Genomic DNA, 21,194 nt, shown 5'->3' on the forward strand with positions numbered 1-21,194 from the left:
TGCACAGGTGAAAGCCTCTGTACAGGTGCTTGCATTAGCTTTAACTAGATCTAGAGCTAGCGCAGTTTTATTTCTGTTAATGAACCTCTTAAAATTAGGTAACTATCCAGTTCCTTCCTGTTACGCACTTAAAGCTGGTCATGCATAGAACAAAAAGGCCTAAATTCTTTACTTCTTCCTGAAAACTTTTGCCTTCACAACAGAATGCTTAACAGTGCTGTAATTAGAGGAAGCCATGCAGAATGTAGTGGGAGGCTTGGGATGGCTAAGCAGATACAGGTCAGTGCTGAAGATACCAAAAACCACATTCTTACTTTTACTCAGGGTAAATTCACACTTGGAATAAGGTATTTAAATAAGAATAGGGCTTGGTACACATGAAAAAAGTCCAAAAATATTTATTTTAAAAAAAATTTAACTTTTGCCTCTTAAACAACAGTTACTTTTTTGGTTTCAGAAATTAATTCTGTGACTCGTGTGTACCACATTTTATATCACATGTGGGGCAAAGGAGGAAGGGAGAGAAGTAAAATGGAAGAGGAATTGATTCAGATAATGAATGATGCTGGCCCATCAGATTGAGATCTCCATGGATACAGTCTGCTCCCATTCAAAGTCACGTATCATCCCCATCAGCAGTGTTGTCATTATCGCTTGCCACAAGGACCTCTCTGTTCTCGTATGTCCAGAACCCATTCAGATCAATTAGAATGCTGGTAACAGTGTCTCCTTGACTGCTATTGATCAAGTCTTGAAGGGAGATTTTGTAAGGGTCCTTGGGCTTCACCATATCAAAGATTTCATCCTATGAAAGACAAGTCAAAATTAGGAGAAAAGCCCCCACACATTAATGAGCAGAATAATAGCTATTTCATACCATACACAGAATGATACTTGGGCAACTCGTGCCACCCACACCAGTTTACAAAAAGCAGATGTTAAGCCCCAAAGCATTTAAGATACAAAGCACACTGACTGATTTGCTACAGTTTGGACAGTGTCCTCAGCTCCCACATCTCAAGTAAGAATTTGCTTTTCTGGGAAGGCTTTAGCCACAAAGTGGCAAAAAGAAATTCAGTTCACTTGTAGGAGTCAAATTTTGTAGATGCTCTTGTACTTTCTTTATGTACTAAAACTGCTAAATATACAGTAGGTAGTAATCAGTTTTATAGGCTTTTAAGTCACCAGTCTGCCCCCCATCCCCCAAGGAATGATCCCCAGAACTGTAAAATGCACTTAGCAAGTACCTTCAAGTGTAAGGAACAAAAACCAGTAATTTGTCTATTAAGAAAACTACTAAAACATATCAGTTATTTTATAGAGCAACTGCTGACTAGAAAGGCATTTTCAAATCTATGAGTAGGACAAGTCTGCTCATTTCTACTACTCTCCAAGTAAATATACAGCAACCTAGAAATTATGATGTAACATAATTAAATTATGAAATGCTTATTCAAAGATTTTATACAGTACTCCATTTGGTAAAGCTAACCTTGACATCCTGAAAAGAAACTGGTTCTTGTCCATGAATTTTCATTTGTTCCTGAATAGCCTAGAAAAAAGAGAAGTTGGGAATGGCTAGTGCAGTATACTATTGACACTGTATAAAAGTTATTAAACGCTTCTGCATCTTAAGCTGTATTACCCTCTAACAAAGCATTCATGGTACAATGAATGTACATGGTACAATGAGCTTGCAATCATTTTCCTTCCACATGTGAGGCAAAGACGAGTTAAGGCATTATCAATGATATACATCTCTAGGTTCACAGTTCTTTATTAGTATGATATGAATCTCACTTGCATCATGACCAGCGTTTGAGCCATTTGCATATTATCCCTCAACACTCAAAACTTAAGATACTAATACTCCTGAACCATAAGGTTACTTTTCTGACACAGTATGAAATATAGGCTACGGAAAGAGAAGGAAAATGACCCATCAGGAGAAAGACAAATCAATTACTTCAATGTGGTACTATTTAAACACCTGCATCACCAAACCTAACACCTATGAACAGAACTGTTTCACTAGCACAAGCTGCACAGCCTTGTCAGCACAGCCTCTGGAGGTGCAGATCTATTCACACTTAATGTCAGCAGAAAAACAATCATTCACAGAGTCAAGAAGAACTGTTCTGATTTCAAGGAAAACTTATAATGTTCCATGTCCAAAAGGAGACTTGTTACAATACAGAAGTAAGGTGGATATAAGAGCATGCCTTGAGCAGGCCTGAATGCTTTACTGACTCAATGGTACGTACCTTGCTCCTCATCCTTCAAGCATACAGCTAAGAACAATGATATTATTTATTTTCACAGTTCTAATACAAAGATCCATATAAAGAAATTTGGAGTGCTTGAGCCCATGTCTGAATAGATACTACTGAGGGAATCCTGTACATGAATAAAGCATCAAGCTTGTAACTCAGCTGAAACTATCCACACCAAAAATACTATTTTACTGCATAGCACTTCTCTTCCCATGATATCTCACTCAGGTAGCTATGAGAAAAACAAGATGAAACAACAAAACATGCTCTCTCTCCAAATCAAAATCACCACTAGACAGAAGGAAAAAAAACCCCAACAAATCAACAAAAAACCCATTCCACACAAACCACAGTTTGGAGGAAGATTTTACGATCTTAAGTTAATTTTAACAGCAACTAAAAAAATTAAGCTTAGTTTAAATCTATTTTGGAAGCAACAGGTACAAATGCATATGAAAAATGCAAGAAGCTTCTTGCAAGCAAAGCACTGAATGAAAAATCCCACAGCTATATAGGCCTATCAATAAATTTCATTATTTTAATTTCTTCTAGTGAATTTTAGGATTACAGTTGAAATTAAAAACATGGGCAATAATCAATTAGAACCATCATTAAAGATTTTAATAGGTCATCCAATTTTAGGACAATTTTCAATAAAAAAACTCAAATCAATAGAAAATATTTTTCCTACTCAAAATCAAAAGTCAATTTCAACTGCAGATAAACTACTGAAAACACCTTTTGAAATCTTTCCAATTTTTGTCTTTTTTTAAAAAAATTTAAATCTTCTTAGAAGTCATTACAAGCCTGCCTGTGGCTATAGGTAATCTGAAGTGATTTCCTGCAGATCTGCATGCAGAAGCACATAGGCTATAACACTATAAACACAGAAAATGGCCTACTTGTATAAAGAGACTTACCCTAAAGAAATAATTAAGGGAAAAGACATTCAGGTGTCCTTTGTTCTCTATATCAAGCAGTTTGAAAATATATTGCAGAGCTGCAGGCTCCTTTCTGTTTTCTAATGCAAGCACAAAGTCCAGATAGGTTTTATAGTCCTAGAAGTAGATACAATCATGTTTATTATAGTCTTCTTTCTAAATTGATTCTGCAAGCGGGAACTCTATAATTGGCAGCTATTTCATTGTAGGGGATCAGTTTATTTTCTGAAAAAGACAACATGAAATAGAAAATGGCTGCTACCACTAAAGTGCACAGAAAAGTTACTTTTTAATGAATGCTACTAACGGGAAATCCTGCCATTTTAGAGGCAAAATAGCATTCCAAGCATAAATCCAAATGAAACATGCCATATATATGCTTTTAAACAATGTTTAATATATCTTTAAATTGCTGAACATACCCAACTAGTTAAGAAAAAACATAAAATATTTCATTATTATAAATTGTCTAGTGGCAATAAGCCTACTGCTACCAGATAGTGAACTATATGGCCAATTATGTATATAATCCTTAGATCAGAGTCAGTGGTTTGCCAAATTACATGCTAGAAATATTAGTTAACATTCCAAATAAGTATCACTTTCCTTTTTCATTAGTATGGATTCTTGGTTTCCCAATCAAGATACAGTTGTGACAAGGACAGAAATCCTACAGCTCTGTGTGTATAATTACCCTGTTTACCTGTAACACCAGAGAGTTGTGCTGTCATTCAGAGAGAGCTTGACAGCCTGGAAAAACAGGCTACCATCAAGTTCAACAAAGGGAATGCAAAATCCTACATCTGGGGAGGAATAACCCCACTGTAGAGCTGTAGATTTGGAGGCTGACTAGTCAGAAAGCAGCTTTGCAAGAGGCCCTTGCAGCAAAGGCTGCTGCCAGCACCCTCAGCTGCATTAGGAAAGGCTTTGGTGGCAAGTTGAGGAAGGTGATCCTTCTCAGCACTGCTTACACTACACCCTGGCACTGGGTCCTGCTCTGGTCCCCCCCATACAAGAGAGAAGAACCTACTCTTGCAAGTCCAGAACAGGACAGCTAAGAGGATCCCTCATGACCTCAATGATTATGTGATCCTCACAAAGAAACTGCTCAGGGGCCAAAAGGACTGTGTAGTGCATTTGTAACATCACTTTAAACTCCAGTCCTCTGAATGCAGACAAGAATTGTGGCTGGACATTACGTAAAGTTTCAAAAAATAGAGATATAAGGTGTTACTTTAAATTAGTTAGACTTCTCGTTTTTCACAGCTATGGAAAGCTTACAATGAAAAACACAGTTGTCTTCATGAAGAAGCTGACAGCTTAGCTAACTTGACTAATCTCAAGTGTGCCACTTGTCTTCGGTTCCCTTTAAAGCATTAGATTTAACTAAAAAATATTGCTGCATCTATACATTTTTTTCAACATGCACTTTTGTAACTGAATCTACAAATGGCCTTATCCTAGGCTGTCTGGAGTCTCTATCACCTCAGTTTTTTCAAACAAGCAATTTATTTTTAGGCCATGCTGCAATCACCTTGCTCTTAAAAAAATTCAATTTTCAGTATGTTGCATGGTCATCTGTGTGCAAGTGATAAATGCAAGTTACTTTACCTCAAGCTACTCTTTGTTTAAAAGACACTGATTATTACACATTTCTCAACTCAATAAGCCAAAGATGTTATGCTGTGGATAAAGGGAAGATACGTAATTACCATTTCACCATCATAAGTTAAGCATTCCTGAAAAACACGATCCAAAAATATGTTGGTCAGAGTCCCTGTTCCATACCGGGACAGTTCTTCTTTGCTGAGCATACCATTGTGATCTTTATCAAGGTTTAAGTACTGACCTAGGAAGGAGACGAAAAAAGGAAACCATAATATACCTCTATTAGAAAAGAACTGTTTCAACAGAGAAAAATAAACATTGAAATGCTAAATTTTCTAATTTCCTTAAAAAAATTAACACAGTTATGTGAGAATTTACTAGATCCACAATAATATTCATAAAGCATCAGAAATAAGCACAGAGCATGGAGGGAGAGGAAGTGGGATTCCCATGAGGTCTTAGCAGTTCTAATCTAAGTTAATAGCTGTGGATACTGAGAGAGGAGCAGAAGGCTAAGAGCATATTATTTTATACAAATATACTGTAAGCATTAAAAAAGAGCTAAAGATGATGCAAAGGCATGAACAGAGCCTCCTTACAGAAGAATTTTGTACCTTGTGCAACAAGGTGACAGATTATAAAACCACAATAAAGAGCAACAGCAAAGAATCAAAATTAAAGTCAGGAAGATAAACTGAAAGGGTGGATACAGGATTTGAAAAGACAAGTTAGCAGGAGGATTTAACATGATAAAAAAGAGAAAAAACAGCAGTAATAATGTGCCTAAGTCATACAAGAAAGAGGAGAAGAAAAATGTTGACATACAAAGGAACCTACCATAAACTCTTAATGCAGAAGGAGCAGAAAACCAGTTTGTTTCCTGACTTTCTTTAGAAAGTTCTTCATCCCTTAACTAAGTGAAACATAAAGTTAGAATTCAGAAAGAGTAAATTAAAATACAACAGTATATGTTAGAGACCTTTACCTCCAGTAAATCATCCAGGAAGCTGCAAGCTAAAATATCCTGTATCTTTATCTTCCCTGCAGCAAGAAAAGGAAAATACATTTTAACAGCTGCTCAGCCAACATATCAATTGACTTATTCTTATTTAGGTGGTTCTACTTCAGAAAGAAGTATTTGGAGCAGAAATTTTTAAGAAACAAAAACTAAGCAAAACCCATATCTAACATCAAGGATAAGGCTCTAGTTTCAGAGATGAAATACCTTTTAAAATGACTGAACAAAACTAGCCTGATATTGGCAGGAGCTATCCTGAAGCCTTAAATGCTAGAAAACTAGATTAAAATAAATGTGAGTGTTCAACATCAACTCAAAATGTAAAATAAAAATGCAAAGAAACCACACTTAAAACATTTGATGAAATAATAGTCTCCTAAATGACAGGATATTCTTACATCTTCAAAACTACAGCTGTGACACAAAGCTAAGGTAGCAGAACACACTTCTGCTGGTGCAGTTCTGACTGGTGCACAGACCCTGTGCTAACAGCTGTGCAAAATAATGGCGCTGTAACTTCCCACCCACCTTCTCCAAACGTAATTACCTCTGTCAAAGGCTGCTGCCCACACAATTCTAACCTTTACAAGGGGCACAGCTGGACCTTGAAAACACATGTACTTTGTGACTTAAATCGTGGGCATAGGAGGGAGCTACACCTGTAACAAGCATTATCAGACCTAACTGCAGGCCTTTTCTAGGAGGTCTACATGGTGCACACAGATTTAATCACAAGAAAAGCACATCACTTTAACCATTCCTGAGCATTTCCACAGCTCTGTGGGTGTTCTGACAAGCAGTTGCATTGTTGGTTGCTGTATTTTCTATTCACCCTAAACACTTACAAAATTAGCTACTGCTAATGGCTCATTATGATGAAACAATATCTTATATGTCAGTTTCTATGAGATAACTCTATAGTACTTCAACTGATGGGTATCTCACAGAAACTCATTAGCTGTCAAAGTAGATTATTAGACCCACAATGAAGAGTCATGGTATTCAGTGGAGATTAATCTTCAATGCTGAACAAAAGCCTACCAGGACAACAACACATTCCTTTGAAAACATAAGTAGCTTCAGTGGAAACACTTTAAGAGACCTACCTGTTCTGAGAGGATCCAGAAAGAAGAAGAACTTTCTAACCGCTGTGCAGACATAGAAGGAGTAAAAAGATTTTTCTAAGCCATCCAGTTGTGGCAAAGTAGGGATGAGTTCCAAAATATAATTTTCTAAATCCTGCAGAATTAAGAAAGAAAACAAGCATTAAACATTACTATTGTTCCACGTTTACTATATTCTCCCCTGGCTTTCAAGTGTATTCTTTTAAAAATACAGTCCTGTGACAATGCAGAAAAGAGCATGAATGCAGGTAAAAAAAAGCTCTTGTCTCTGTGTAAGAAATCCCAGATCATATACATACACATATGATTCTAGGGCTAAAACAATCCATTAATAAAGCAGAATTTAACAAAGTACGAGATATTTGTATGTAAATATAAATGCATTCAGCTGTATCTTTTTCAAATAGCAGGATCATAACTCCTGATTGGATTATCCCATTGCTGAATATTCTTTAATAAATCCTTTTTCTTTAAGTTGAGTGGAAACTAGGACAATTTTATTTTTTAATTTATTTTAAAATATTACCTCCTTTTAGAACAGGAGAATAATTCACTGAGGAATAATTTGTGATTTTTACCATATCCTACTAAATCTAGTAAAGTGTTAATGACATGAAATCTTTGTAGATACAATCCTTTTTTCAGAAAATCACCTGTAAATTCAAAAGTCTAGCACCACTCTCACCACCACATCTCTTAAATACATGAATTGTAATTTATCCAAACAAATGTGCCAACCCCAAATCTATATTATGATATAAGCTTTTACAAGACAAGACTAGAAAAAAAATGGGGTCTTCCTGATGCTCTATCATTTGATTTAACATTAAATTAATCAAGAATTTACTTACTGATTCTCTGAGGTAGCCTTGTCCTGCCACATCATATAAACTGAGACCTATTCTTGTCTGATGAAGCCATACTGTGAAACAGAAAACAGAGTTACAGTGCAAGAAACCTATGGGGCTTTTGAGTTCTTGCCAAAATTTGAAGTTATTCTAGAGGCTGTAAGGCACAGCTGAATTTTAAGTGCTTCTTCCCATTTTTCTGAGCATTAAGCAAAGCCATGTCATGTGCTGCTTAGAAAGTTTCAGTCTCTAAATTTCTAAGAGTCACTTGCAATGTACTATAAATACACACTTCATAAATATATACTGTTTGTAATAGAAATATACACACTTGCCACAACTGCCTTATAACAACTAGATGTGAAAAATGGCTGAGCAGATACCACATTTTATTTGGTGTATCATAGAATAGCCAGGATTAAAGCAGCTTTAAACATCACCTAGTTCCAACCTCCCCCCACCACAGGCAGGGATGGTACCCACTAGATCAGATTGCTCAAAGCCCCATCAAATCTGGCCTTGACCAGTTCCAGGGATGGTGTATCCACAAGTTCTCTGGACAATCTGTTCCAGTGCCTCACCACCCTCTGAGTAAAGTATTTCTTCCCAGCATCTACTCTAAATGTCTTCTCTTTTAATATAAAACTGTTTCTGCTTGTCCTATCACTATCTGCCTGGGTAAAAAGTCACTCTCTCTCCATTTTATATGCTCCCTTTAAGTACTGAAAGTCCACAATGAGGGCTTCCCCCAGAGCCTTCTCTTCTCCAGGCTGGACAACCCCAACTCTCTCAGCCTGTTGTCATAGGAGAGGCTCACATCTTTCCCGGGTTGACTTCAGGTGGGGTCTCAAGAGTCTCAGAGCAGAGGGGGAGAATCATCTCCCTTGACCTGCTGGCCATGCTTCTTTTGATGCAGCCCAGGTCTTCCGGGCTGCAAGCACACACAGTTGATTATATGGAATGACATGGATTTCCTCTCTCTCACTGACTTAGAAACGTGTAGCAGTGCATTTTCACTGCATTAAACAGCAGTGCAATGTCATTTACAGGTAAGATGGCGACAGCCCCCTGTATAGCACCAGACACTGAAGCTACAGCCACAGGTCAGGCCCTCACTTTTGAGTCACAAGACAAGAATTAGAATCACACAAGCATCTATCTTTGTAATGAGAAGGCACATTAATTGGACATTCTACAGGACAATGTACTTGAAGTCATTGTTAAAGCACTGTAACAGTGATGGAGTATAAATTAGATTAATAAAAAACATTATTCACATACTCAACATTAAATTTAACTCCCATTTTCTGAAGAAACAGTTCAAAAGTTCCTCTTATGCAATATGAGCTGTCTTTCATAACATTCACTCTTCAAGGTAAGTGTTTCTCCTGGTGGGCTAAGTGTCACTCATATGGCAGACATTATAGAGTGAGCCTGCTTCGTTCTTGGCTTAAATTTAAAATAAGTGCATCACACATGAAGTGATTTGGTAGTGGCAGCTTTTTTTTCTATTATTATTTTGTTGGTTTGCTTAGCAAAAAAGTATCATCCTAAATATACAAGACTCAAAACTTCTTGGTGAAACAAAGCTCTGAAAGAACCTCTGTTGTGTCCATCTGGGTGACCCTTTATGAAGGGCATACAATTGTGACAGACTTTGCCACAAGTCCCCCTATCCTGCAGCTTTTGGGTTTGCTGTTGGAAATGGGTCTATTACTCATTTCTTGCATATTGTGCACACCTGCATATCATGCTTCCTGCTCAACACATTTCTCATCCCTTGCACAAGATTTTAAGTTAAGCAGGCTGAGCTGCTCAGAGAAAGCTCAGCCTTCTCTGCTGTTCTTCTCCTTTCCCAAAGGCTTTAGCAGATATAAGAACACAGTAGCAAGGGCAAAAGATAATGAAACTATTCCTTTCTGCTACCCAGCCTAGTGTTTTTAAACAACATCTAACACATACTAAAAAAAAAGTGTGTTTTTTCAGCTCAAGTGGATATTTATAACAAAAAATCGCTGAAAATACGGTAAACGACAAGCACAGAAACATACTGACGTATTTGACAGTTAGAAAATACAGACAGCACCACTCTGTCAAAGGACAAACAGCAAACAAAGCTATCTGCCCGATCAAAGTGGTTAAGATCACACCCGCCATAGAACTGTATTGTTTTGCACTTCGCAGTATTGCCTGAATAAAGGAAATCAGAATGATAATATATATAACAAGCTGATCAAGCATATCTGTGGCCGAGGAGAGGTGGATTTCAGAGGTATGATGGATTCCCACCATCTAGTAACAAGAAAAAAAATCCCAAGCCTGAAGAAAAATAGTACTTGCAGTTAAGGGCAGATCTTATTGCATTTCAAGGGAACATCAAGTAACTAATAAAGCTGAAAACAGCCTTAAAATGAAACAACTTCTAACACAGAAGAAGCGTCCACTAACCTTTTCGCATGACGTAATTGAAAAACTGCATGATAGATATTCTCCCATAAGGATCACTATGGAGTAATTTGGCAAAGATCTTCGCTGTAAAGAATTGCCTGCAGAACACAAACACAAAGCTACTTCTATGCATCTGATTACACTGCACTGGCAGATCCAGTTACAGTATTTGAAATTCACAGATCCTGTAAAATAATGTTTTAACACAGAATGTGTTAATATGCTACATTACACTCATCAAGTGGAATCCTATCAAGTAACAACAGTAGACTCAATAAAAAGAAGCTACCTTTTCTGCTCATGAGACTCTTCAGTGATGCAGAACTTTTGAGAGCTTTTACTCAATTTCTCTTTAGTACAGTAGGTTTGGCAGCTTCCAATCTTCTACAACAAATATGCACATAAAAGAAAACTGCCAATACTGACAAATAACTTGCTTCTGCCCAAAGCTCAATCACAAAGCTATGTGCATAACTGCCATCTCCAACAGGAGCATAAAGAAGGACCATTCACTGCATGCTGTGCACATCTGGTAGGAAATTCTGCATCAGAAGATATCAGGGGAAGGTTGGACAATACCACTGGAGACATGATTTCCAGTTCATTCATATAATGTGCTGTTTGCTGAGCAGTAACATCTAAAAATGTTCATGCTAATAAAAATTTCTTCTTCAAAAGGATGCACTACCATTATTTTAGGAACCTCTATTAAAAGTCACTTCAGAGATGCAGAGCACACCTTTGCAAGGATGCAAAGTAACCAGTTCATCAGTAACTACATGGATAAGACTTTCACCATGAAACTGTTCTTGTCTATTTTAGCAACTGGAAGCTACAATAGCACTTGGGTTCAGTTAAAATTAGCACATACAAGAAAAGAAAGACTTACTTGCATTTTGGTCCAGCTTTTTCACCAACTTTCAGAAAGTTCTCATAATTAATCATTGCTTCTTCCCCAATCATTGGTGATGTCTGATGTTTGTCCAGTAGAAACCATAGATTCTTAAAAGATATTTATATTTGGTTAAGAAGATATCTCTTTAGAAACATCAATGTGCTTAAGACATAGTGTTTAAGAAACTCAGCAAAAATGTGGGCTTGATGCAAGGTTCTCTCAGTTAATCAGGACATAGGGTCAGTTCAGCCAGAAAAGCATTCCCTTAAATGCTGCAAAACACATGCACACTCTCCCTCCCTCACTAGCATTTCTAGGGTCACACCCCTCCTGTCTTTGCAGTGCAATAAAATCAACCACCATAGGAGTCTCTCTCAGTGATACATAAACAGAACTTACTTCATTCTCTGGGCCCACCAAGGAAATCATTGCCATGTGCTAGAATACCAGAAGCCATCAATTTGGTCCTCACATATATAATAACGAGGAAGTTTCACACTGGCATTCCCAGCCCAAGGCTGGCAGCACTTCCACTTTACCAAGTACTGTGTGCCCAAATACAAAGCATCTTAGTACAAGATTCTGTGGGCAGACAGGAGATCATCAAACTCTGACAGGAACTTATCTAAATCCATTCAGAAGCTATTACAAAACATACAGAAATTCTTTTCCTACCTGTAGCTCTTCATTATCCAACAGTTCTCTACTTTTTCTTTGCAGAAAGACAGCTCTAGATTCTTCTCTTAATTTCTGAAGTAAGACTTCATCTTCAGCTGGCAGCTGGAAACATTGTGGCATTTTAATTTTCTGCATAGTACCATTCAAAAACTACATATCCAGCAAGTACTCTTAGGTGGTCTTGAGTCACACCGTCTGAAGTTATGTATTTGACAGAAAATAGCCAGTCTACCAAACTTGCTTCTGCTGCAAGGGATATCACTTGCATACTGTTTCAAACCATTTAAATAATGAAGCACTTACTTAAAGCAGGACATCTTTAACAGGACAGACACAGAAGTAACCCTTCGAGTAAGCACTTTCCCTAGAAAGTGACTAGATGTGAGGGCTCACACATAGAAGAAAGACATTTACTGTTGTGTTTTACCTGGAAGAAACAGCACATTCTATTTTGTGGTAGGCCTGACTCTCCAAAGTGTGAACATCTACTAGACTTGTTTTGGCCAACATATAAGATGACAAAACACATAATGTGAAAGTTCTGCCAATATTTATGTGCCGAACAGTACAGCACCACTGGAACTTAGAGAGTTGCACATATATCCATCAACTGAAACACAGGTACTCGAGAACTTAATTGGCAGAAGCATGAGACCCTAAGGAATACATGACTATGAGAGATTTGACAGCAGCTGAGTAGTCAAGTTGATGAGTGCCAGCAATATCAAGATGTTGACATGTGATCCCATCCCAATCTGATTCATCCCACAACTAGGTTGCTGGACCAATCATTTCTGATGGATAATGCAAGTAACAGATCTATCTCCAGTCTGCAAGACCTATGACCCACCATCTTCATGAGGCAGCATCCCATCATGTCTAAACAGGAACCAGAAGATACATATGTGTAACACTGGTATGTCAAAATTTAGTTAGAACATTAAGTGCCTCTGAAAGAGAACTTCCTATCTTTATCAAGCAGCCTGATTAGCAAAATATTTCACTGACTCTGATATGATTCTTAGCAGTTATTTCAATGCCGAAATTCACAATCGTATAAAACAAAAAATTAGACTAAGCAATTCACTCAGAGCTCAATCTACTTTACCTTCTGAAGCTGCAGGGTCCCTATGAATGAGCAGAACTTTTTTTACAACATAGAATAGCCTCTTGTTAAAAGTTTATCTGGATACTTCACTTACCCTGTAGTAAAATCGTGGTATGCTTGCATATGATATATTGTCACTTTTCTTCCCTCCTTTCCATTCCATGTAATATTTCGTGAACAATTCCATTTCTTCATCCTTTAGCTCTTGTTCACTCTTTTTGGCTGATTGACACAGAAAAGAATGTTCACGGTTTACTCCAAACAGAGTTGTAATGTAATGAGGGGCTTGAAAAATAGAGTTAATACTGAGGCTTATCCGGTTGTGCCGCTTAGTAACACAAATTCGAGGGGGAAATAAGCGAAGCACAGACCAATCGCATAAATTACATAATAGTACGGCCCGTAAGTACTTTGAGTATGTACACAGCACCACCTTCACTGACTGCACACAGCCGACTCACTGCAAGGTATGCATTCACAGCAGCTACATGAGGATGCCTGACAGAGCAGCAGTGCCGCAGACTCAAATCGCCTTTCCGAGCGGGGCCGGGGCGGGGGCCGTCGCTGCGCACCTGCGCTCCCCCGCGAGCGAAGCGCTCCCCGCCGCCCACCGCGGTGAGGTGCACCAGGCAGCGCGGCCCTCACAGCTCCGCGCCGCTCCCGCTCGCTGACCCCTGAACGACGGGAGCTCGTTTCTCCGGAGGGGGACTCCGGGACCCGCCCGGACCCTATGGCAAGGGGAGAGGCCGACGCTCGTTCCCCCGCCCGCCGGTGATTGCGGGCACCCCGGGGCGCTTCCCCCGCCCGCTCCCGATCCCGGGGCACTCACGCGCGCGGCGCGCGGCCAGGCGGGCCCGCAGCCTCCGCTCCCAGTCCATCGGCACGCGCCCGCCGCCGAGCGCCTCCCCGCGCATGCGCGCTGTTCTGCGCGACACGCCCCTGCCGCTCCGGAGTTTCTTGCCCGCTGCCGACAAGGCGGAGCAGCCCCGCCCCTCCCACCCGGGCGCGCGGGTCACGTGTCGCCCCGCCCGTGAGACGCGATTGGCTCCACGCGCGGGCGCGGGCCCCTCACGCGCTTCCGGGCCAATGGGAAGCTGGCCTGTTCTAGCCTGGGGCACGCGCCTGCCGCGCATGGCCGCCGCGCGCTGCGTCAGGTGGGCCCCTGATGAAGGATGAGGGAGAGAGGGGATGAGGGAGTGAGGGGCGAGCGGGAGCGACGGGCGAGCGGGAGCGACTTTCCCAAAAGCTGGGGGCTCTGCGGTACGGCCGGACTGGGTCTGCGGGGCACCGAGACGCAGGACCCTGTGGGTTCTCCCCGTGAGGCGGACCAGCCTGCGGTCCTCCCGGTGTTTACCCGTATAATCTAACGTGTACCTGGGATTTCAGTGTAAATACCGCCCGCGGTGTTGCTCTCTCTCTTTGGCAGCGGCGTTACCAAGGATTTGGGATTGGGAAAACAAGTTAAATGGAAGTTTATCATCGGGTGAAAATGTAAGGGAAGCCATGTAGGAACCCCGTCCTGGGACTTCCTGAAAGATCGGAATGGGGATTTCTTACCTGAAATCGTTGAGCAACCTCCAGTTTCGTGTTTGCTAGCATGCAGATGTAAATATTACAGGAATCCACGGAGCAGGTCATGATATCGTGGTGTTGTTTTTATTTTTAGGAAATCCCCTGACTTGGACAAAGGCAGGAAGAAAAACCCTGTGCTTTTTGTGCAGCTGCGTCAACTTTGCCTTTCTGCGTGCAACATAAGCAGTACACATCATTGCTGTAACCAGCAAACAGGAATCATAATACGCAAAACATCTTCTCTAGAAAGAAAGATACTCTCATTTTGCATGATCATCCTCACAGTCCAAGAGACTGATTTTTGTGAAAAAAGATTTTACCATTTTTTGTGTCTGTAAAAGACTAAAAGGACTCACAGAACAAGCATTTGGAAACAGAAGCTTATACAGCTTGACATCCCTTGGGCTTTTATTAATGAACATCCCCCTGCAAACTGTATTTTTCATTTTATAACTATCAGATACAGTGAGGTAATTGTGAGGTAATCTTGTTTTGTGATGGCACTCCTTTCTCAAGCTAGTCAGCAGGGTTTTCAGGCTTTGCTATGGAAATGTCACATGTTCTGGCCTGTTTCAAGATGCCAACAGCTGTTTGCTGCTTCTTTCAGCATCCCTAATAGGGAAAAAATTAACTATTTCAGTTTTATGACATCTTCCAGCACTGCATTACCAGTGGACCCCAAAGAAACTGATGTCTTACCTACCAAGAAAAGGTCTGAAATTGATTGCGAAGAAGGAAAAGGATGGGATGAGGAGATTAAAGAAATACCTGAAGGGAAATTCCGCTTTTCTTCCTCTGTTGGAGCTGCAAAGAAATGGTCAATGAGTCGTGTTCTGTCAAGGCATAAGTTTAGCAATGTACAACCTCCAGAAAAACCTTTACAGGCTGAGGAATGGAACAAACTAAGGGAGGATTTCCAATTACCTGAAATATTTGAGGAGGTGATGTTGAACAGTATGATAAGGTGCAACAGCCCCATTGATGTGGCCAAGTCCTTGCTGACCCATGTGGCAAAGCGTAATGGTGACATTGCATACAATGTGTTGGTCAAATACCTGACACTGTGTGTCCAGCAGGGACAGGTTTCAGAAATCCGTGATGTGTATGACATAATGAAAGTCAGGTTTAAGATTTTAGAAAGTGGGGCTTACAACCTTCTGGTCAAGGGGTTGAGCAATTCAGATCAATGGAGAATGGCCTTGACTCTTTTGGAAGAAGTGAAAAAGATTATGATTCCGTCACGGACGTGCTACGAGTCTTGTATCAAAGCAGCCAGCCGTCACCAAGAAATGAAACTCGCCTTTGAACTGTACAATGAAATGTTGGCTAAAGATGTGGTCCCAACCTTGCATGTCCTGCAGTCGTTTTTTGACTTCAGCAGGGGTATGAAAAGTGCTGAGTTACAAAAAGAGCTCTTTGGTATCCTCTTATATTTGAGAGAGAACCAAATATACCCTCACAAAACATTTATGCGGAGTATAAAGCTATGGTTTGAAAGGTAAATAGAGTTTCAATAGCAAGATGCAGCTCATGAGGAGTAGGGATTCATATTATCCCACAGATCAACTCTAAGACCCCTCAACATCTCATTTTAATTTTTGCTTCTCCACAAGAGACATGTTGTCATGAAAAGATGCATTTTATTTTTGCTCACAAATTACTGTGAAACTAAAGTTTTTATTGATTTCACCTTTTCTTTTACCTGTTAAATATTACTCCTTGGTACAAAAATTAGGAAATCATGTTGGGTCATGGCAATTCAAAATAGCTGATTTCATCTCTTTCTGGTGTGCTAGATAAGGAATATTGACAGGTGTATGAGGGCTTTTTCTGTAATTTATTGGAGTGTAGAAGTAGTAAGCTAGTTGAAAGTTAAATAATTCTTTAAAGGAAAGAGGCAGCAAATTCCACTAGGTAAAGTGAAGATTAAATGTATGGACTTTGTTAATCTCCTAGTTTTCTATACAATCTTATTAGGAGGCTCTATGTTTTAGCACAGTATTTAGCTGGTCACACTATTTGTTTTCATGAGTAGTGATTGTCAGACTCTGCAGATTACGACTAGTTACAGTGCACATACACAGTGGGGTTCACCTGAGCCCGTTCCGTATTTGTCGTGAGGCTGGATGTGAGCCCAACTGTGATTTTTTTTACTGTTAACTTTGATTTATGTGAGCTACAGAGCCACTTTACAAGTTAGTCTTCCTGGATGGAAAATGTGGCAGAGGCAGTAACTTAACACTTGTCAGTGCACACTGATTGTTTGTGTTGTTCTTAAAATTTAGGGACAACATAAACTGCTGAGGTCAATGGTCTCGGTTCTTTGCATGTTATTAAATGCTCGTTCTTTATATAATATTTCCAGGTGTTAATAAATTAATATGGATTTTTATATAATTCCTTTGCAGGGTAGATGATTGTTTGTTTTTTTATTGCTGAATGTTGACCAGAATATAATTATTCTGACATATAATTCAGATATTGTTAAATAAGAACCTAATGTTTTTATTTATCTTTCCCTCTGTACATATTAGTATACCAGGAGGGAACTGGAGAGGACACCTGACCAACATTAAAGACAGGTAAATACAAGATTTTATTTATAAGTGAGGTGTTGTCTTGATTAGTCTATGCTGAACTATTCCTTTAAAAATATAAAAAAAATTGCTTTCCTTAATACAAAAGTATTTCAGTTCTTGAGAATATGAACCTCTGTTGTGACATATGAGTTCACAAACTCCAGTTTCCAACTCCTTGTACATTAAACAAGACCCAACATACACATTTGGAAAAGAGCTATACTTAGAAGAGCGAAGATATAAAAACACAGTAAAAAGTAAGAGGTGCCGTTTTACTGTGTGGCTTATTTGTCTCCTGTTCAGGATTTAAAGACTTTCCTTTCTGTTGGCTTTATAATGCTGTTGTTTATCACAATCTAGCAGAGCAGCTTTGGTGTGTAAAGTGTTATCTTCTTGAAAACTGATACTATTTGCACACTACAGTTAATTTGTACAGATGAAGGGTTTCTCCCTATCTCATTTTCAGTGAAGGCAAAATGGTTCTTAGGTTTTCACTGGTATATTTGTGTGTGTGTTTCTATTACAGTGCAGTTTTCTTAATGTCTGTAAACTGCTATTTTAAAAGTTATTCTGTTTGAATCTTTGTTTTATACTTTTGTAGCAATTTAGCAATTATAAATGTATTAATTATGAGAATATCTCCAACAGATTATGGGATTTTTTAGGTGGTTTATAAAAATGCTTCTGTTGCATACTGTGAAGTAAAAGCACATGTAGACCCATGGTTTTTGAAGCCATTGAAAGAATAGCATAGCTCACTCTTTTAAGACTTATTTGCTATAAAATGCATTTATTATTGTATAAGAATGTGTGTGGTACTGTACTCTGTTATAATAATTCATCATATTTTAGACAACCTTTTCCAGCCTTTAAGAGTTTTAAAATTTTAAGATCAATTGTCTTGACTGAAAGCAAAGTCTGTTTTCTATCTTACTGTCTGTAAACAGTTAAAGACTTTGACAGCTAAACTAACTTCCATCACCTCATATTTTATCATGGATTAAGAATCTGCAAACAAAATGGTGACAAGTGGTTCCATAGTAGTTATTTTATTAGAGCTGTAAGAACTGTTTATTTTGAGCTAAACAAGTTTGAGGTAGCCTATTTGGACAAATATTTGAATAAAATGAAAATGTTTTCAAGAAAATAAAAAGAATATAAGAGCTAATGACTTTAGTAGGTTTTGGATGTATCACAGAAAGAATACAACTGATTTTCTGATGATTGTACTGTGTTGGGGTTCTTTTAAACTCATATTGTCTCAAACAGACACTTGATAAATTAGTAATATTTAAGGAATTTCTTATTTAAAAGCCTTTTTCCTTTTATTTTCCTGTTTCACTACTGTTGCAGTGGACAATGCCCAGTTTGCAAGCATCAGCTGGAGGACAGTAACCTCACTGAAGAGGAGTACAGTAATCTCAGTGAGAGAATAATAAGGGACGTGATACATGGAACTGACACTTTTAGAAAGACAAGTCCAAAGGTAGGTCTTGTACACTATCAGGTTCATTGGCTAGAAGGGTAATATACAAGTAATGTTCAGGCACTTAGAGAACACCAGACTTTTTTTTTTTTAATTTGCTTTAAACATTGGTAGGTCATAAGATAGGCCATGAAGTATCCTCTGTGTCTTTTTCAGTTGTGTTTATAATTTTTCATATTTTATTTGTTCTTATATTTTCATCCAGCTGTTAATGGATGCTGAAATAATTAAAATGTGGGCCTTTTTTACATTAAAAAATTAAAATATTTTAATCCTTCAAAAGCTAAATTTTAAATATGGAATAAAACCCACTGAATAGAACAAAATAAGACATCTTGAGCTTGCAAAGAAGTAAAAGAACTGGTTATAGTTTTGTTCTATCACCTTTTACAACCCACCAACCTATCAACTACTCCTCAATTTTAAAGATACACTTTCATATTTATAATTACAGTATACATTATAAGGATCAAGCTTTTCAAAGGTCATGGTAAACATATGAGAGGGCACAGTTTCAGATGCTACAGTATATTGCAGTTCTATGACTTCAGTAAAGCTTTTGACACTGCCTCCCACAGCATTCTCCTGTGGAAGCTGGTAGCCCATGGCTTGGGCAGGTATGCTCTCCCCTGTGTGGAAAACTGTCTGGATGGCCGGGCCCAGAGAGTGGTGGTGACAGGAGCTACGTCCAGTTGGCAGCCGGTCAGCAGTGGGGCTCCCCAGGGCTCGGGGCTGGGCCAGTCCTGTTTCATACCTTGGCTGATGATCTGGATGAGGGGATCAAATGCACCCTCAGCAAGTTTGCAGACAGCACCAAGCTGGGTGGGAGTGTTTATGAGCTGGAAGGTAGAAGGGCTCTTGAGGGATCTGAATAGACTGGATCAGTGAGTCAAGGCCAGCTATGAGGTTCAACAAGACAAAATGTCAGGTCCTGGACTTTTGTCACAATAACCCCAGGCAGTGCTGCAGGCTGGAGACAAAGTGGCTGGAAAGCTTCCCAGCGGAAAAGGATCTGAGGGTGCTGCTTGACAGCAGTTGGACATGATCCAGTGTGTGCCCAGGTGGCCAAGAATGCCAGTGGCATCCTAGCCTGTATCAGAAATAGTGTGGCCAGCAGGACCAGGGCAGTGATTGTCCCCCAGTACAGAAAACTGGTGAGGCCACATCTCTAATCCTGTGTCCAGTTCTGAGTCCCTCACCATAAGAAGGACATTGAGGTGCTGGAGCATGTCCAGAGAAGGACAATGGAGCTGGTCAAGGGTCTGGAGAGTAAGTCGTAGGAGGAGCAAGTCAGGGAGCTGGGGCTGTTCAGCATGGAGAAAAGGAGACTCAGGGGAGACCTTACTGGTCTCTACAAGTGCCTGAAAGGAGGCTGCAGCCAGCTGGGGGTTGGTCTCTTCTCCCAGACAACTGGCAGCAGTGCGAGAGGAGATAACATCAGGCTGTGCCAGCGGAGGTTGAAGTTGGACATGAGGAAGAATTTCTTAACTGAAAGGGTGTAGAACATGTAACGGGTTGCCAAGGGAGGTGGTAGAGTCACCGTCCCTGGAGGTGTTCAAGAAGCAGCTGGATGGAGCAGAGTGCTATGGCCTCGTTGACAAGGTGGTGATCAGTCACAGGTTGGACTCGATGATTTTGGGGTTTTTTTCCAACCTTAATGATTCTATGATTCTATTTCTGACACATATGTGTGGAGATAACAGATTTGGCGGTAGCAATATGGAACAAAGCTGAGCCCCACTAGATGGAGCCCACACCACATCTCAGGCCAGGTTTGCTTTATCTTTGAGTATTGACTGGGGTTTTGCTGCAGCTAGCACCTCAGTTCTTCACTAGATTTGAAAATATGGAAGAGGACACCAGGTTTATTCTTCAGACTTTCTGCAGGCATGGACATTAAACATGTTTATCAGTTACAGAAACTTGAAACAGTTTTGGGGTGTTTGTAATACATACAGCCTATTGTGCAGACATCTAATTTATATACAGATTTTATTTACAGTTCAGGACTTTTGATCTGATCTAGTTGTGAATTATACAGGAGAATAAAATTCTCCTTAAAAATGTAGCAGTAATTTTAAGTATTTAATAGGTACTGGTGTTCTGTAATATCTTAAAATAAACAAAAAGCTGTGTTTTATTGAACTCTGTATGGCTTGAAAATTTCAAATGTGTCAAGTAGACTGGGCTGGTTTGGCAGTACCAGTTGAAGGTGGAGAGATTTAGGAAGGGAGTTCTGGGTAACAAGACCTTCACACACAATCTGAAGAGTAGTAGAAATTCTGTTCCTCCTGTGTGAGAGCCTGACTGATTAAATGAATACAATGTAATGAAAAAAAGACTCAATACACTATATTAAATTTTGATGTCAGTAGATTCTGTTAGTCTGTGTGATACATGAAATTCCATCTTTTATCACTCTGGGGCCACCTACTTGTTAGTTTCAAGTTGATCTCATTCCTTTTCTGTATCAGCAGGCAGTCCCTGAACGGAGATGAACTTGGTGTGTTTACTGTTGTTTGTACAGCTTAAAGTCTGCTTCCTCAGTGAATTTTGAGCATGGATGTGGGGGTAGTGTCAAAACAGTGTCATGATGTATCACATGTTTCCAGAAAT

The 21,194-nt window shown here is 39.5% G+C and overlaps 2 protein-coding genes across 3 annotated transcripts in view; one reads left to right on the top strand and one right to left on the bottom strand.

Moving 5' to 3' along the window:
• Positions 1-381: 381 nt before the first annotated feature.
• PPP2R3C (protein phosphatase 2 regulatory subunit B''gamma) lies at positions 382-14,048 on the bottom strand. 2 transcript variants are annotated; one of them, XM_058829282.1, is made up of 13 exons: positions 13,771-14,048; positions 13,036-13,163; positions 11,831-11,935; positions 11,150-11,262; positions 10,261-10,358; positions 7,816-7,886; positions 6,947-7,079; positions 5,808-5,863; positions 5,660-5,735; positions 4,927-5,063; positions 3,194-3,331; positions 1,493-1,552; positions 382-805 (listed from the first exon to the last, which is right to left on the bottom strand). In XM_058829282.1, exons 1-13 carry the CDS (start codon positions 13,853-13,855, stop codon positions 617-619), a joined length of 1,389 nt encoding a protein of 462 aa, XP_058685265.1. In that variant the 5' UTR covers positions 13,856-14,048; the 3' UTR covers positions 382-616. The 2 variants fall into 2 exon arrangements, with proteins under 2 accessions (XP_058685265.1, XP_058685264.1); XM_058829281.1 differs by lacking the exons at positions 11,831-11,935; positions 13,036-13,163; positions 13,771-14,048 and adding an exon at positions 11,555-11,770.
• PRORP (protein only RNase P catalytic subunit) overlaps positions 13,988-21,194 on the top strand; it is a 40,671-nt gene continuing 33,464 nt past the window's right edge. Inside the window, exons 1-4 of the mRNA XM_058829277.1 lie at positions 13,988-14,095; positions 14,608-16,011; positions 17,048-17,095; positions 18,446-18,578. Of these exons, the coding sequence (XP_058685260.1) occupies positions 15,011-16,011; positions 17,048-17,095; positions 18,446-18,578 (1,182 nt within the window). The 5' untranslated portion in view covers positions 13,988-14,095; positions 14,608-15,010. The remainder of the gene's footprint in view (positions 14,096-14,607; positions 16,012-17,047; positions 17,096-18,445; positions 18,579-21,194) is intronic.

Source organism: Poecile atricapillus, chromosome 1 (assembly GCF_030490865.1).
Source record: "Poecile atricapillus isolate bPoeAtr1 chromosome 1, bPoeAtr1.hap1, whole genome shotgun sequence".
NCBI classification, from domain to species: Eukaryota; Metazoa; Chordata; class Aves; order Passeriformes; family Paridae; genus Poecile; species Poecile atricapillus.

What these genes read in the sequence shown, in the direction of transcription:
- PPP2R3C (XM_058829282.1), bottom strand. Translation starts at nt 13,855, where the DNA reads ATGCGCGGGGAGGCGCTCGGCGGCGGGCGCGTGCCGATGGACTGGGAG. An exon ending in CCTGGCCGCGCGCCGCGCGC is followed by an intron (nt 13,164 to 13,770) that starts GTGAGTGCCCCG and finishes TGTGTCAATCAG; the next exon opens with CCAAAAAGAGTGAACAAGAG. An exon ending in TGGATAATGAAGAGCTACAG is followed by an intron (nt 11,263 to 11,830) that starts GTAGGAAAAGAA and finishes ATATCTTTTAAG; the next exon opens with AATCTATGGTTTCTACTGGA.